Raw genomic sequence first — 17,275 nt, 5'->3', positions numbered from 1 at the left:
ACCAGATCGAATCCGGATTCTACTCAAGATTCTTTTGGTGCTAAAAAAGACAGGGGACTGGAGACCAATTTTGGACCTCAGCTGTTTAAACAAGTTTGTCTCCCAGACAAAATTCCAGATGGTCACAGTTCAGTCCATTCTCCCCTTTCTGGAAGAAGGCGATTGTATGTGCTCGATAGACCTTCAGGATGCATATTACCACATCAAAATGGACAAATGCTCCAGAAGGTTTCTTTGCTTCTGGCTGGGGGCCAATCATTGCCAACTTCACGCTTTGACCTTTGGACTCTCTACAACCCCCAGAGTGTTCACCAAATGCATGGCAGCAGTGACAGCTCACTTGAGACTACAAGGATTCCGGGTGTTTTCATACTTAGACGATTGGCTCCTCACCACCCCCACCTAGCATCTACTTGTAACAGTCTTGTACTACACCCTCTCTTTATTAAATCTTCTGGGAATCTCTATAAACTGGGAGAAATCCAATCTGACTCCAACCCAATCTTTGGAATTTATAGGGGTGAATTTTAGTACTCGTTCTTGTTTAGTCTCTCTCCCAGATCACAGGCTGCGAAGACTAAGGATCCAGCTCCAAGTAATATTCTGCCACAACATGGTTTCAGCTCGAGAGGTCCTGCAGCTGTTAGGATCGATGGCAGCAACAATATCAATAGTACCCCTCCCAAGGCTTCACATGAGACTCCTACAATGGCTTTTGTTAACCCAATGGTGTCCAGTCCGTCACCCTTTGTCCTTCCAGATTCGAATAACAAATCGATGCAAGCAAGACCTATCTTGGTGGATGAAGTCAGAGACAGAACTTTGGAGCTGATCCTTCCACCCCTCTCAGCCCAGTGCCATTGTGACCACAAATGCTTCCCTGATCGGGTGGGGGTGGGGGGCATTTTCAGAGAATGATAGTCCAAGGCACATGGTTCGATTTAGAGGCCAATCTGCATATAAATGTTCTAGAACTGAGGGCAGTGCTTTTGGCGTTGCAAGCATTTCAGTCTGCACTTCTTTTGGGAACAATTGCTGTCCAGTCGGACAACATGTCAGTAGTTTGGTACATCAGCAAACAAGGAGGAACCAAGTCCTACCTCCTATGTCGAGAAGCCATAAGAGTTTGGCAATGGGTGATAGCTCTCAACAGCTTTCTGATAGCTCTCAACAGCTTTCTGATAGCAATGCATAGCTTTCTGATAGCAATGCATATCCCAGGGAATTCCAACGTGATTGCAGAAAAGTTGAGCAGATGCATTCTCCTGCCTCACGAGTGGTCTCTCAACCCCAACATAGCAGCAAAGATTTTCAGCCATTGGGGCTAGCCTTGCTGCAACCTATTCGCCTCCCCGTCCAACCACAAATGTAGCAACTACTTTGCCCTAATTCCCCTCCAGGGGGAGTCCCCAAGAGATATTCTAATTCATGATTGGCCCATGGGACTGCTGTATGCTTATCCTCACATTCCTCTGATACCTCAATTTGTGAAAAAAGCTCTTCGGTTGAAAGCAAAATGATCCTCATAGCACCATATTGTCCTCGACAGGTATGGTTCCCCTTTTTTTGGCCTCATCTTCTTTGTAGACCGTGGATCTTGGATCCAACTCCAGATCTGATTTCTCACCCCCAATGGTTGAGCCACCCGAACTTGACCAGTCTCAAGCTCACAGCTTGGGTTCTCCACTTCTGATGATCGCCAGCCATTGTAATCTTTCCTTTCCAGTACATGATATTATTCTGGCTTCACATAAACTATCCACCAGGAAACTTTATGCCGACAAATGGAAAAGTTTTTCAATTTGGTCTAGACAGAGAAAACTAGAGCCATATTCTGTACTGGTCTCTGCCGTACTCCAGTACTTAGCAATCTTCTTTGTGGAGGGTGCTGCAGCATCAACTATATGAGTTCATTTAGCTGCCATTTCAAATTTTCATAATGGTTTTAGTGACTCCTCCTTAATTTCACATCGTCTAAGCAAAACATTTTTGAAAGGAGTCTGTCACTCTAAACCTCCAATTAAGCAGCCCATAGAACCATGGAGTCTCACACTAGTCTTAGTCTTTGACACGGGCTCCCTTTGAGCCAGCAGCCACCTGTGACATCAAGTTTCTATCTTTGAAGTCTCTCTTCCTGGTGGCCATTACATCAGCCAGACACATTTCTGAGCTCCAGGCTCTTTGCATGAAGCATCCTTATTTGATTTTCCATAAGGACAGAGTATCACTACAGACCAACCATTCCTTCCTTCCTTCCCAAAGTAATCTCTGAGTACTCTATTAGACAGACTATTGACCTACAAGTGTTTTTTCTAAATTTTCGAACAAAGGAGAGTTTTGTTTACATTTACTTGATGTCCACAGACAACTGAGATTCTACTTAGGACAAAAACAATCCGTAAATCAGAGCAGTTATTTACATCCTCCTCTGGTCCAAAAAATGGGAAAGTCGGTCTCTAAAGTGACTTTTTCTGAATGGCTTAGAGACTGTATAATTTTCATTTATTACTAAGAAAGAAAGTCTGCTTTGCAAAACATCAGCTCACTCCACCAGATCAGTGATAACTTCTGTGCCGTTCCACTCTAGAGCTTCCATGGATGACATCTGTGCAGCAGCTACATGGGCTATTCCTCATACTTTTATCACTCAATAAAAATTGGATCTGGTGTCCAGGGAAAGAGCTTCTTTTGGCTCAATGGTACTCAGGAATGTTCTTCCATAAGGGCTGCTCAAGTGGTTCGGAAGGTGGCCTAATGGTTAAGGTGTTTGCCTTACAAACACAAGGTGCAGGGTTTGATCCTCACAAGGGATAATTGGCTAGGCTTACAATGGCTTGTAAGGGCAGTTAGCTTAGTACTGAACTATGAACTATGAACATAAGGTAGCTGGGGACTCTGTCCCATCAGTGATGAATGGAATGAAGATTAACAACATCAGATAAAGAAGTTATGTCGTATCATAACGTTCCATCTGTGTTGTTGATCTTCATCCATTTATCATGTTCCACTCTCCTTCCCTCTCCTAGAGGCTCTGGGGGGATAACATTGGTCCATCTCCTGGATTAAGGTTTTTGCTCAGAGACAGCTTCTGCTTTACTAAGTTAGGGCAAACTCAATCTGAGGCAACAGGGAGAAGGGTGTTGTGGGTGAAAGCTTAGCTCGAGAGTTTTTGGCTGGTGCGGCTTGGTATAAGGCCAACTCGTTTCCGAGGACAGAACTGATAACCTATCAGTGATGAATGGATGAACATCAACAACACAGATGGAGCATTATAGTAAGACATAACTTCTTTTTTTTCCTCACCCCAGACAGGGTACACAGTATGAAGCTACACATTTTGTGCATCCTTCAAGCCAAAGTTCTAACAACAGAAACAGTACTGAGGGCGTTGGGGATCTATGGCGGCCACCACCAACCTCTTACCTTTAGCGCGACTTCATATACAGATTCTTCAGTGGACACTTGCAGTTCAATGGACTCTCTTAACTCTTCCTTTGTCTCACCCGGTCTGTATCTCCCATGTATGCAGGAACTCTATTCTATGGTGGATTCATTCCCTGGACGTAGTCAGGGGACATCCCTTTCTTCCAACCTTTCCAAAAACCACAGTGACCACGGAAGCCTCACAGCTTGGGGGGGGGTATTGCTCAGGAAGGACAGTCCAAGATACGTGGTCCCCATCTAAGATCAATTTGCATATCAGCATCCAGGATTTGAGGGTGGTTCTTCTTACATTGCAGGTCTTTCATGCCCATCTTCCTCTAGGGATGATTGCAATTCAGACAGACAACATGTTGATGGTCTGGTACATCAACAAACAAAAGGAACCAGATCTTACTCCCTTTGTCATGAAGCCACGAGTGTGTGGGAATGGCCGATCTCCACCAGCCGTTTTCTGGTGGCAATATACATCCCAGGACGGTCCAACTTTCTAGTGCACAGGCTCAGCAGATCTATCCTGATGCCTTATGAGTGGTCTCTGAATCCTTCGGTGGCAGAGCAGATCTTTCTAAAGTGGGGTCGTCCTTGCTGCGATCTTTTCATATCTCCTTCCAACACGAAATGCAGCTGGTTCTTCGCTCTGTTCCCCCCTCAGGGGGAAGTCTGCAGAGATGCACTGATTCATGCTTAGCCTCCCGGTCTTCTTTATGCCTGTCCTCCACTGCCCCTCATCTTGAAGTTTCTTCAGAAAGCTCACAGGCTGGGGACCACCGTTATCCTCATCACCCCATTCTGGCCTCGCCAAGTCTGGATTGCCTCCCTATGGTCTCATCTAGTACTTCCACTATGGATATTGGATCTGGTTCCAGATCTTATTTCTCATTCCTTGGGGATTCCTCACCTAGACCTGGACACAGTGAAACTGTGAAAGCTTCTCCAGTTCCCCTGAATACTGGGACAAGTATGTAGGAAAAAACCAATAGGACATTACGGGAACGCATCAGGGAACATTTGTATGCCATTAATAAAGAGAATACAAGTAATGCTTTGGCGCAACATGTAATTGATAATGGCCTGACACATATTTTTAAATTCAGGGTCTTGGAAATGGTGAAAAAAAACAATAGGCTTGGTAATATAAAGAATTACACTGAAGAGGTAGAGTGTAGATGGATATTGAGGCTACAAGCACACAAAGCATATGGCTTGAATGAAAAGGTCTCACTAAAACTATTTTTGGCAGCGAGACCCTACAAACATTAAATCTATTTATGTATTTTTGTGGGATTTTAATATGTTGTTGTAAATGCCATTATAATATGAATGTTATATTAGTTATTTTATTTGTTGCGTCATATGATGCATATGAAGTGTTTTACTTGTTATTTTATTTTATTTATTGTTTTAAATGGCTTTATAAATATAGAAGTATATCTTTAAATTTTAATTATATATCGTAATTGAATGATTTTTTGTGATTGTTAATTGTCAATGTTATATAAGATGATGTATAGTGCTATGCAGTTGTTGAAGTCTGATGAAACGTTTTTTGAACGTGAAAGCGCTCACTTGGATCCTGCATTCGTGTTATTTCATTAAACTCTTGAAGTGAAGACTGGAGTTATTTGTCACTTTCAGCTGTGGTGAACCCTCCTTTTTGTTTGCTTTTTTGGATATTATTAAGGGGGTACTTTACTCAGCATACTGTGGTCCTTTGCTGAACTTCCTTAAAGGTGCCTTTCTTCTTAGACCCTGGTATAGGATCCTACACCCCCATGGGACCTTACTTTTGTGCTTCACGATTTAGTTTCCCCTCCTTTCGAACCTGCAGCTTCGGTAGATTTGCAGTATCCTTCTTGGAAGTCTGCCTTTTTGGTTGCCATTACTTCTGCTAGGAGAGTGTCAGAACTTCAAGCACCATCTATCAAAGTTCCTTATATGATTTTTCATAAGGATAGGGTGTCTTTGCATACTAACCTGTCCTTTCTTCCCAAAGTAACATCAGAAACCAATATTAATCAGACTGTCAATCTTCCTGGATTTTTTTTCTGACTTTTCATAATAGGGGTGAATATAAATTACATTTGATGGATGTGCACAGGTAATTACGATTCTACTTCACAGGACAAAAGCTTTTCGTAAATCTGATCAGTTGTTCATTTCATTATTCAAAACCTTCTTAAGGAAACCAATTTCTAAGGTGACGATTGCTCGTTGGATTTCCCAATGCATTATTCAAGCATATTCTGTCAAGGGAATTTCCCCTCCAGGTCAGGTAAAAGTGCATTCTACCAGATCTATGGCTACTTCAGCGGCCTTTTGGTCCAGGGTGTTGCTGGATGATATCTGTTCTGCAGCTACTTGGACCTCATCTCATACCTTCATTTCACATTATAAATTGGACATCTTTGCACATTGGTAATATCATAGCCAATGAAGGTTTATTAAGGTGTGTTTTATTATATCCAGGAACAGGGCAAGGCATCATTTGGCTCTCCCGTGATCTGAAATATCCTTCCATGAGGGCCACCCAGGTGTTAGTAGTTTGGGACTCTATCCCACAGGTTGAAGACCAAATGAAGTCAACTACTTCAGATAAAGAAGTTATGTACTCACCATAATGTTCCATTCTGAGTAGTTATACTTTGTTTTCAACCATCCCCCCTCCTTCCCTCTTCCTTGTCACTATTGTCCTGGCCATGTATATGGAAGATGAACATCCCAGGAGCATCCCTTGTTATGTTTTGGTTCAGGATTTTTGGGCTGCCGGTAGTGGTAAGGTCTTATTGGGTCAGGTCTATGTTATATGTTGAGCAGCAAACTCGATCTGAAGGGAGGAAGGAGACATGGGGCATTATGGGTAAGGGGATGAGCTTGGAGCTCGGATCAGATGCTGGATATGCAGCATTGTTGAATCTAATACAGATTCTTAACCCACAAGTTGAAGACAAATGAAGTACAACTACTCAGATGGAACATTATGGCGAGTACATAATTTCTTTTTAATGAGCGATATTGTAAGGTCTTAAAATATACAGATTATTGGTTTAATTCATGTTATGGTCTCAGAAATTTCAAACTATAATGGTCAGTCTTTCAGATTAATGAATCTGTATGGTGATGCACAGTCCCAGGAGCCTACTTGTGGTTTTAGTTGTATGCTAAGTTCTGGATTCTGATGCCTCTGCCAGGCACATTACTGATATACTGGAGAAAACATTCAGCAAATTCAGTAATTACATAAAAATAAATCTTTCTGCATTGTTTTTGGTAAGCTTTAATTAGTATGATGATGGTTAATAATCCTCTAATTTTTTTGTTACAGATACAAATTCTGTCGTAAATGGGCATGACAAAAGAATGCGCAGGAAGCGGAAGTTTGTTACTGACTCAGATGAGGAGGAGGATAGAATGTCTGAAAGTAATCTGAGGAAAAAAGAAAATGGTCCTGCTTGCAGAAAAATGCTTCGCAAAACAGCCTCAGTTGCAGTTAATAAAATGAAGTTAATGAGTGACATAGAGGAAGACAGTAATTCCAGCTCTGACACTAAAAACAACATAATCAAGAGAAGGAGGACATCACATGCTGCTTCTGTAGCCAAGAAAAAAATTGAAGAGGAACCTGAGGACAGTGAATCATCAATGACAGAAATTGAGTACAGTGAGCATAGTGATACTGAGGAGCAGCAGACTTACAAACCCATTCATGTTAAAAGAAGAAAGGATTTTCATGAGTATGTGGGAACCGACTCAGAACCTCAGGGTGATGAGCAGATAAAACAAGAGAGCAGTCTTAGCAGTCAAAGAAGGCCCCAACGGGCAGCTGCTGCTGCCAGTAAGAAACTTTTAATGAGAATTTGTGAGGAAGAAATGGACTCCGATGTTCAAAATGTGAAACCTACAAGAAGCAGTATGAATTCTTACCCAAGTACACATGTCAGAAGGGAAAATCTAGTAGACAACTCAGAGGATGACTCTGAACCTGTTAGCAAGAGTCCAAATACTAGAAATAAAAAACACTGCAGCAACGTTTATTTTGCTGGGAAACAAACTCAGATGTCCGGTGTCCATAAACATGTGGTGTCTGTAGGTAGAAGGCATAAAAGAATAAGGGACTATGAATCAAAGTTTGCAAGTCCTCCACAAAATGTACATTGTGATGCTGGGGAAGAGACCTTGGTTAGTGATTCAGATAATGTTTCAGAATCCACAAAAGGAAGGAAAGAGCCAAAAAGAGAGAAACTGCGTCATCGGCCTATTCGACATACAGAAAAAGAGAGGACACTGAATGATGTAGAAGAAGAAGAAAGCCTACATTTTGAAAGGAGGAAGGCTAAAGAAGAAGAGCATGTAGACCCTAGTTCCAAAAATCAATATATTCAGACTAGAAAGAAGAGGAAAATTGTTAGTGATTCAGAGTGTGATTTTGAATCTAACAGCAAAAGTCAAACTGTTTCTAACAAGAAACTTCCCCATCGAAGTGTTAGAGCTGCAACTCTCAAGAAATTAATGACTTATGTAAAAGAAGATGATAGCTCTCTGTCTGAAAGTCAAACTTCTAAAGATAAAAAAGACACTAGCACAAATTTTAAGAATCTCTCACATCTTTGTACTTCAAAAAAAAGCTCATTCAGTGATTCCGATGATAGTTCAGAATCTGAGATTAGACAGTCTAATGTCAAAAGCAGGAAGTCTTACCCTCAAATTGCAACAAGTTCTTCAAAAAGTAGATCAATGAGCAATTTGAAGAAGGAAGAAAGCTTTGTTTCAGAAAGTGGGAGGTGTGGGAAAGGAAGGAGCACCAGACCGTATTTAGAAAGTCACCCTCATTTCTTTGCGGAGGAAAATATAGCAAGCAAATTAGAACAGAACTCAGAGTCACAGCAAAAATATGATACCTATAAATTACGATCTCATGGTTCTACAAAAAGCAGGTTAAAAAACAGTATGGAGGAGAAAGACAGCTGTGCATCAGAAACTGAGAAGCGTATGGATGAAAAAGATTCCAAATTTTATTCTAGACGTCAGCACCATGTTTCTGTGAGGGAAACCTATGTTGATGATTCAGATGAAGACTCCACCTCCAAGAATAAAAAACAGACCACCAAAAGGAATAAAATATCACACACAATTCTTAATGTGGCTACAGAAAAGAAACTGGCTGGATCACAAGAAGGAGAGGAAGACAGTTCTGCAGTTGAAAGTCAGAGGTGCTCCGATGTAAAGAACAAATCGGATTCCAAGAGAAATAGACGCGAGTGTGCAGGGAGGAGGAACTTTGTCAGTGATTCAGACAATGACTCTGAATCAGAAAGCAAAGTACGGCAATCCAGAAGCAAAAAGTTGCGTCACCTGTCTTGTGCTGCTACAAAAAAGAAACAGGCAAGTGACTTCGAAGAAGATGAAAGTCATGTTCCTGACAATAGGAAACAGAAGCAGGAAAATAACAAAACTCACCCCCTTGTTTATTTAGACAGAAATGCTGTCAACAAAGATTTGCATGTTGATTCAGTGTCTGAAAATAAAACATGGAATATCAAAACAAAGAAGCTGCCACGCCATACTTCTAGTGCTGATGCGAAGAGTAAGTTAGTCCACAATACGGAAGAAAAATCTGCTTCTGAAAGTAGTGGGTATAAAAATGAAAAGTACGTCAAAAGTGGCTGGAATTTTCATGGCAGGAAGAAGTCATTCAGTGATACTGAAGATTACTCTGAATCTGAAAGTAGAAGACAGACTGCCAAAGTAAGGAAACAACACTATCAAACTATTACAAGAAGAAAAGTACAGAGTAATTTGGTGGAGGAAGAAAGTGAAAAGGAAAAAACAGAAAAGGATACTGAATCTGATTCTGAAAGCAGTGAAACTTCAGGATCAGAAAGTGATTCAGGATCCTTGTCTGAAGCAGCATCTAGCCCTGTATCAGAATCAATTTCTGAATCAGACTCTGACAGCAGTGTTAAAAATGTTAAAGGAAAATTAATGGAAGAAAAAATTAAGTACAAGTTAAATGCTTCAGAAAATACCAGAAAATCCAGTAGAATAAGGACTAAAACTGATGGTTTTGGTTGTGAAAATACTACAAAAACATCTCAGTTTCCTTCCATAAAAACTAGATATCAGGGTAAACGAACAATAAAATATAATGATGGGAATACAGATGATGATGGTACATCACATACCAATGATGAAAGTGCAAGATTAAGAACATATGAAACAAGACATTTAACTAGGAAGTCTTCAAGAGTAGCAGCTTGTAAGATGCTGGGGAAGTAACACTGGAACACTTGAGAATATTAACAATAATTCAGGGATAAATATTTATATTTTTCTATTGAACTTTTGTGAATTAACTTGTTGGAAAATATTAATTTCAAACAGACTACTTGTTTGCTATTATAAATAGCATGAAAAGCCAAATTGTGCCTCATTTAAGGGGCAAAGCACTTGAATTTGGAATTTTACCTAACAGTATATCCAAGATATTCACATAAGACAGTACAAATATCAGTGTAGTATGCTAAACTAGCATTCATGATACAGTGGAATCAGTTCCATTAAAAATGTGAATATGTTGCAGTGAATTCTTATGTATCCTTAATGCAGTGGAAACTCAGGATTTTTTAACTCTAGCTTGAGAAATGAGGTAGTATCAATTCAGGAATGGTTCAGGTGCAGATGTGAAGAAAAGAACTGTTTCAGGTCTAACCAGAGCAATGATTTTGCTTAACCTTCATCAAGGCACTTGTTTGCCTTGCAGCTCAGCTCTTCCATTTATTAAAATGGTATCCATAGGACCCTTTCGTAGAGCTACGTTAATGTATGGATTAACTTTGTTGTAAAGTAACATTAAGCAAGAACAATATGTATATAGTCATGGCTGTTGTAATATTGTGTAATATTGGGAACCTGTTGATAGCTGCTGGAAGACCTTATCTTAGATGCCTTTAATTTGTGAAATATTTTTTTATGTAAAGGCATCATCTGTAAATTTAAGTCTTTGAAAATAAAGTGCTGAATTTCTTCTTAATTTGGGGGTATGACAGTACCTCTTACAAAGTACAAATCCTTGATGTACCAGATTAAAACAGTACTGCTTTAATATTTTTTAGATGATCCCCACTACTGTCATAGTCAAATTTATTTTCTGTCTTTGTTCTTTTTTTGTCAATCTAAGGCAGTGAAATGGAAAATGGGGTATTGCTTCTCCCTCACTATTGCTTTTTTCTGATGTTGGAGTGCACTCACATTTCATGTACTTGCCAAATGTTTGGAAGAGGAGTAGAGTAAACAAAAGTATAAAACGTGGAGTTCTTATGGGGGCTGCTGTTTTGTCTGAAGCTGTTCATATTGCATAAATTCTTATTCTTATTCTGGTTAATAGAATGCAGCAAAACAGCACTGAGTCTGAACAGTGAAACTATCAGGTTGTGGAAAAATCAGGAAGCTGATCATTTTTGGTTAACCTGCACTGCTACTTTAAATATGCCATCTTAACATCTGTGTTTTGAGATTGCCCCCTTTTAACTAATCAAAATTATGATGAAAAAGACACATTCAAGCACACGTTTGCACCCATTGGCCTGACTTCTTTCACAAACCATACCCATTTCATTGCCTACTGTACACCATGCCCAAAAAAGTATTTTATAAAATTTAGTGCACTGTGAAATATTGTCCACTATCCCCAGGAAATAAATAAATAAGAAATTGTGGTATAATCTAAAGATGGATTTCAGTTCATTATTAAGGTATTTGCTTGTCTGATATGAAAAACACATGTAGTGTACAAAGGAGGTTACAGTGTAAGAGAGCATTGCTAAAAAGCAATACCACCATCATATTCTATCCACCCCCATCAAACATATAGTTAAGTATGAAATCAGGGATATTTTAAATGCATCTTTTTTATACTTTGTACCTAGCATATATCAAGCTTATTTCTATTTCACTATTCTCTTGAACAGTACTTTAGAATAGTTGCATATCACTGAGTTTGACTCATTTCCACAGCAACACAAAAGTGCTATGATATGACAGTTTTATTAACATCTTGGGGAGTGGCACAACTTTGGTGGCTTTGGTTCAGTCTAAATATACAGTTCTTTCATTATTACTACTACTAGACATTCATTTCAACCCAAATCCAAATGGTTTTTGCATTATGTGTAGTAAAATAAAAAGTACCCCCAATACACACAAGCTCACATTTCATCAGATACATAGTAAAAGTCATTTGGATTCATCTTAAAATTAATTGCTACTAGTTGCAGTAGTCAAGTGCATCGTAACACATTTTGTCTAGGAGCTTTGATGGGAAAATATTCTTAGCTGAACTAACGAAAAAACAGAGCCTGTAGGGCAAAAACACTTGACTCAAAAATACAAAAAGCCCTTAACCAGTGACACACGGTGCAAAACCACTAAACCCAAACACAACAAATAAGTCTATTTACTTAAAGAACTTCAGAATAAAAACATTGAAACACATTAACAATTTATACACTCACAAAGTATGACATCATGATTGCATCACCCAATAAGCTCCTAGTAAAAACCAAATCAATAACATCTTTAAAAAAATGCAAAACATATATAAAAATAATGTATGTACACACAAATCCACTGCTAAAGTTAAATATTTTCACTGATACAGCTTCATTCAACCCTGGTGCTGTATCAGCACACAATAATACTTGCCATTTTTACTCTAAAAATTCTATATAAACTGGCTAGTGGATAGTTTCAAATTGACTACTTGAACTACAAAAAAAAAAAATTAAACTAAAATTAGGAGATACAATGCTGTGTCTAGCAAGCGCATTTCTCGAGTCATTATTTTTTATGGCCCTGACATGTTCAACCCTGGAACTGAACTTTCTGGTGGTCTTGCCGATATAAAAACTCAGACATCCACAGCAAAAGGCCACATAAACTAAACCCTCACTCTTACAATTATATCTACCCTTGGCCTCAAAGGTGAATTCAGTGTGATCAAAACAATACTGACTACCAGAGTAAATAAACCTACAAAACTCACAGCAGTAGCATGGAAAGGTGCCAAATGGTCCCTTATCACAACCTCCATTAAAGTCCTTCAGATGCTCTAGTAAGACTTTTAAATAAAATTAGGTTTTGACCCAACAACTTTAGCAAGATCACGATTACCTAAAATTACCTTCCAATTACTTCTAATAATGTTTAAATCAAATCTCCCTCAGTACTCAGTGCAATCCTTAGTTTTTGGTTTAAATCCAGCTAAAAGAATGGGTGGAAATCTGGTGTCTCTTAAAAAGTATAACTGCCTTGGAAATTTCAAGCAACCTCCCTGTAGGGTAACCCTTCCCACAAAACAAATCAATTAATAATTCACCTTCTTGCAAAAACATAGTTGTATCACTAATAATACTACTTAAGCGAATAACCCGATCTCTGAAAATATTAAACTTCATGAAAGATAACATGAGATTCATGGGTGCTAAGGATAATATCCAGAGGCTACTCAATTCTCTTTTTCCTGCCACCCCAGAAAAAGATGAAAGTCCCCAATTTTCCACCCATTCAGTGGGTCTTAGCAGCCACAGAAATTTCAAACCTCTTAGAAAAAAAAGAGTAATCCAACTGGTCCACATGACCAGTTAGAAACCAGAGTCTTTTCCAGGCTTTTTTTAGTACCAAAGAAAACTGAGGACCTAAGGCTCATTTTGGATCAAAGTCACCCAAACCAATTTGTAAAACACACAATTCTGGATGGTCACAATACATTTTGCCTGTTCAGAGGCAAGGCTATTGGATGTGCTGTGTAGGTCTCCAGGATGCCTGCAATCACATCGAAATAGCAAATCAGTCTAAGAGATTTCCCTGCTTCCAGCTGGGAGCCAGTAGTTTCCAATTCAGAGCACTGTCATTCTGTCTACCCACAGCTCCCAGGGTGTTCTCCAAGATCATGGCAGTAGCAGTGATGCACCTGCACCTACTGGGGATCCAAGTCTTCCCACATCTAGATGTTTGGCTCCTCACTGTCCCCACTGAGCATCATCATCTTTTGCAGTAGGTCTAGGTACTCCAGTTGATTCTGAGCATAGGAATCTCAATAAACCCACCAAAATGTCAACTGACTTCAACTCAGAGTATAGAGTTCATAGCATGCCACCTAAACATCAAACTTCAGATAGTCCGTCTCCTCCAGTCTAGGGTTCATTCACTTTGTCTCATCAGGCTCTACACTACCCAAAATCAGCAGCAAAGTTGATTCTTCATCTCTTGAGTCTCAGGGCATCCACGATTTTAATGATTCCTTTAGCAAGATTTTTCATGAGAGTACTGCAGTGGACTGTAGTATTACAATAGTCTCAATACATTCACCCTTTACCTGCAAAAATTTGAATGATCTAAGTCTGCAAAAACCACATCACTTGTTGCATAACATGTCTGTCTGTAACCAAGAGCTGCCCTGTCCAGACGGATTTGCCAGTTGCAATGGTGACCACATAAGCATACCGTCTGGGGTGGGGGACATTGAAGGGAAGAGTACAAGGTACACGGGTCGGCAACAGGGAACAATCTTCAGAATTTTGTCTTGGAGTTGAGAGTGGTCCTCCTAGCGATGTAGACATTTCAGATCCTACTCCTCAAGGGTGTGATATCCATGCAGACAGACAACATGATTATTGTGTGGTACATCAACAAACAAGGAGAAACCTGTTCTTTGCATTTTTTTCAACACCTTTATTGAATTATCACTTGTGACATAAGTAAATTTACATTTATATAAAAGTAATCAAACTGTATTAACTCATTCCCTCCAGTACAGCTCCTTTGAGTGTGTACCTTTAACTCCCAGTGGGTGTGGCTTGAGCCTTTAAAAAAATGAAGTCATCACCTTACAGTTCCAACAAATACTCACTGAAATAGGTCAGATTTCAACGTAACTGTGTTTGTCATCATGTATGCTTCAAAATAAAACATTATGATACCTTGTATGTAGCATTGTTTTGGAATTATTAATACAAACATGAACAACCAATTTCTGACACCTATAGGCACAGTAGGAGGTAAATGCAGATGCACCTGGAGGCGTCAGAAGGATGTAATGCGTCAACAAGGTCATGGTTACAAACATTATGCTTCACATATATTGCAATATATCATATAACCTAAGCAACAGTACATAAATTATTCAATTCCTGTCCTTTTTTTTCAGGCAAGAAACATCTTTACTTAAACTATCACATAACAACATAGGCAGTCAATTATTTATATAAATGAAAACAAACCACACCAACACTGTCCTAGTTGCAAGCATTTAACATCACAAACACATTCCCAGTTGCAAATATTCTACATCACTTATAATCTACCCAATCATTTTCACTCAAACATTACATAGCTCGTTTAAGTCCTGCCTTCTTTTAAACCTCATTCCTCCCATGTATGTATTGCTCCCACAAATCCCATTATTTCCTAGTCGTTTTCTACTACCGGTTTCTAAAGAGTTTCAAGTCCAATTATTTTAACTCTAATAGAAGTAGTGAATATTAACATGGTTTAGATTTTAATTTCCATTTTCTAGTAATTGCTTTTTTGGCAGTCACCATAATTAGATGCAGCAAGGCTCAGAAAAATCATCTCCCTCATCACACCAATCTGCCCACCTAGGATCTCTGACAGTGCATCCTACAGGGAATAAGTCCGCCCACTCACCGCACTCTCAGAAAATAAGTTCCCAGTTACCTCTTTCTTCCCCATTACACCTCCAACATTTGCTGTCTCGCTGAGGAAAAATTCTCTGGAGTCTACTTAGGGTATAAAAATATCTATGTAAACTTTTCCAAGCAAAAGTCCGAAATCTTCTAGATTTTGTTGCTAACTTGGCCTACATAAATCCTCCCATTGTTTTTCTGCATTGCTTATTAACCTCCTCTGATTGATTCTTATAATTGTCATGCAAATTTTATATGCTCTACTAATCATTCCATTTTAATGGCAGCATTTGTTCTAGACCCTACAAAAAAAAAATACCAGTGCTTTCCATTAGGACCATACTCTCTCTTTGCCTGTTCTCATATATCAGATATCAATCCTTGACAGGGAATGCAGTCTCTAATCTCTAACCTGCATTCCAAATAAATTCTTGGTGTCTTCCCATTTTCCCCTCTCTAGTTATTTGCTCTCAATACCTTGGATCCTTTGCCAGTTTTCTTCATTAAATTCCAGCCCCCTCTTGCCCATTTTCTATACCCCTAATTGCAGTCATCTCTTTTCTCTATTTCTGTGTTGGCTCAGTTCTTAGGATGCTTTCTGCTACTTTATAGATGTAATATTTTGTCTGATTACTGTTATTCTCTTTATAGGCCTACATCCAAAATCACAGACTCTCCTTATTTCTTTTGGCTCCCCCCTGTTTCATCATCATCCCTTTCCACTTTGAATTATAGGGTTCTGCTTGTGCTATGTATAGGAGCCTTAACTGTGTAGCTTGGAAATATCCCTTCAAATCAGGTAATTCCAATCTGCCCTGTTCTACTGGAAGAATCAGCTTATCCCACTTGACTCTTGGACTTCTTCCCCTCCCAGATAGTCTTTCAGCTCTTTATTAATTGCTATCCACAACTTCTCCTCTGGTTAATAAAAATATATCTGAACTGTGTAGAAGAAGAATAGGACTAAAAACATTTTAACTACTTGTATCTTACTATCCATATGACAAAGCTTCCATTTTCTCAGTTTTTGTATTATCTTTTGTTTGGTCTCTTCTCACATAACCTTTGCTGCCACACCAGAATCATTTTAATCCATACTCCTAAATACATTATTCTGTCATGCCCCCACAAATATGGATATTGCTGAACAAGTTCATATGTGGGTACATAATTTACCACTGTTGCCTTTGTTTTAATTTAATTAATTTTGTATCCCAAGAAGATTTGAAATGGTCTCCAAATGTTCCGCAACACTGTAATGTCTCTTCCTGATTGGTTTTGTCAAGTATAAAATTATAGCATCTGCAAACAGAGCTAGCTTTTCTTGACTACCATACCAATTATATCCTTAAATTTCTGATTCCCTTATTTTCTTTGCAAGTGGTTCTAAATATAATACAAATAATAAAGGGAAAAGAGGACACCCTTGCCTGGTTCCTCTGCTCAAGCAGAAATTATCAGAGAGGACCCCACCTACTTCAATTTTTGCCTCTGATCCCTCATATACCCTCCTAATTGACCTTATAATTTTTTTCAGGAAATGCAAATGCTTCCATTCCCCTGCTTGTAAAGTCACAACTTACTCTGTCAAATGCTTTCTTTGCATCAAGACCTACCAACAACAGTGGTATTTTCTTACATTCTGCATCCCTATGAATAATCAGTATTCTGTTAATGCTGTCAAATGTATGCCTCTCCTCCACAAAACCATATTGAGCCATATCTATCAATTTTGACATTATTTTTTACCATTCTTTTAGCCATGAACACTTTATAGTCCTGTTTTAGTATTGAAATGGGCCTGTATGAAGCTGGATCTTTTCTCTCTCTAGGTATTACAGATACCACTGCTTTCTTCCGGGATGTTGTTACTTCTCCTCCTCTTAAAATACTGCTAAACGATCTTCCAGATCTTTATCAGTTTTTCCCTCCTAGCTTCTACACTTCCACAGGAACACCATCTATTCCTGGGGACTTTCCTGTAGATTTGGTTATACATCACATTTTTTATGTCATCTCCTCCTATCCTAACCATTACTAATTGAGCCTCATCTACCTCTAACTTTGGCATATTTAATTCTTCCATAAACATTTCCATTTGTATCTTTTCTTGATTTCCATATTTCTCTGTT

The 17,275-nt window shown here is 39.0% G+C and overlaps 1 protein-coding gene across 1 annotated transcript in view; it reads left to right on the top strand.

Moving 5' to 3' along the window:
* BRWD1 (bromodomain and WD repeat domain containing 1) overlaps positions 1-10,471 on the top strand; it is a gene marked incomplete in the record, with an annotated part of 4,378,631 nt that extends 4,368,160 nt beyond the window's left edge. The window contains 1 exon segment of the mRNA XM_044071461.1: positions 6,767-10,471. Coding sequence (XP_043927396.1) covers positions 6,767-9,717 — 2,951 coding nt within the window.
* Between the last annotated feature and the right edge of the window lie 6,804 nt (positions 10,472-17,275).

Source organism: Protopterus annectens, chromosome 5.part0, assembly GCF_019279795.1.
Source record: "Protopterus annectens isolate FY-2018-M chromosome 5.part0, PAN1.0, whole genome shotgun sequence".
Lineage (NCBI taxonomy): Eukaryota > Metazoa > Chordata > Ceratodontiformes > Protopteridae > Protopterus > Protopterus annectens.
Note: the sequence above shows the minus strand (reverse complement) of the source record. Positions and strands in the feature narration are given on the sequence as shown.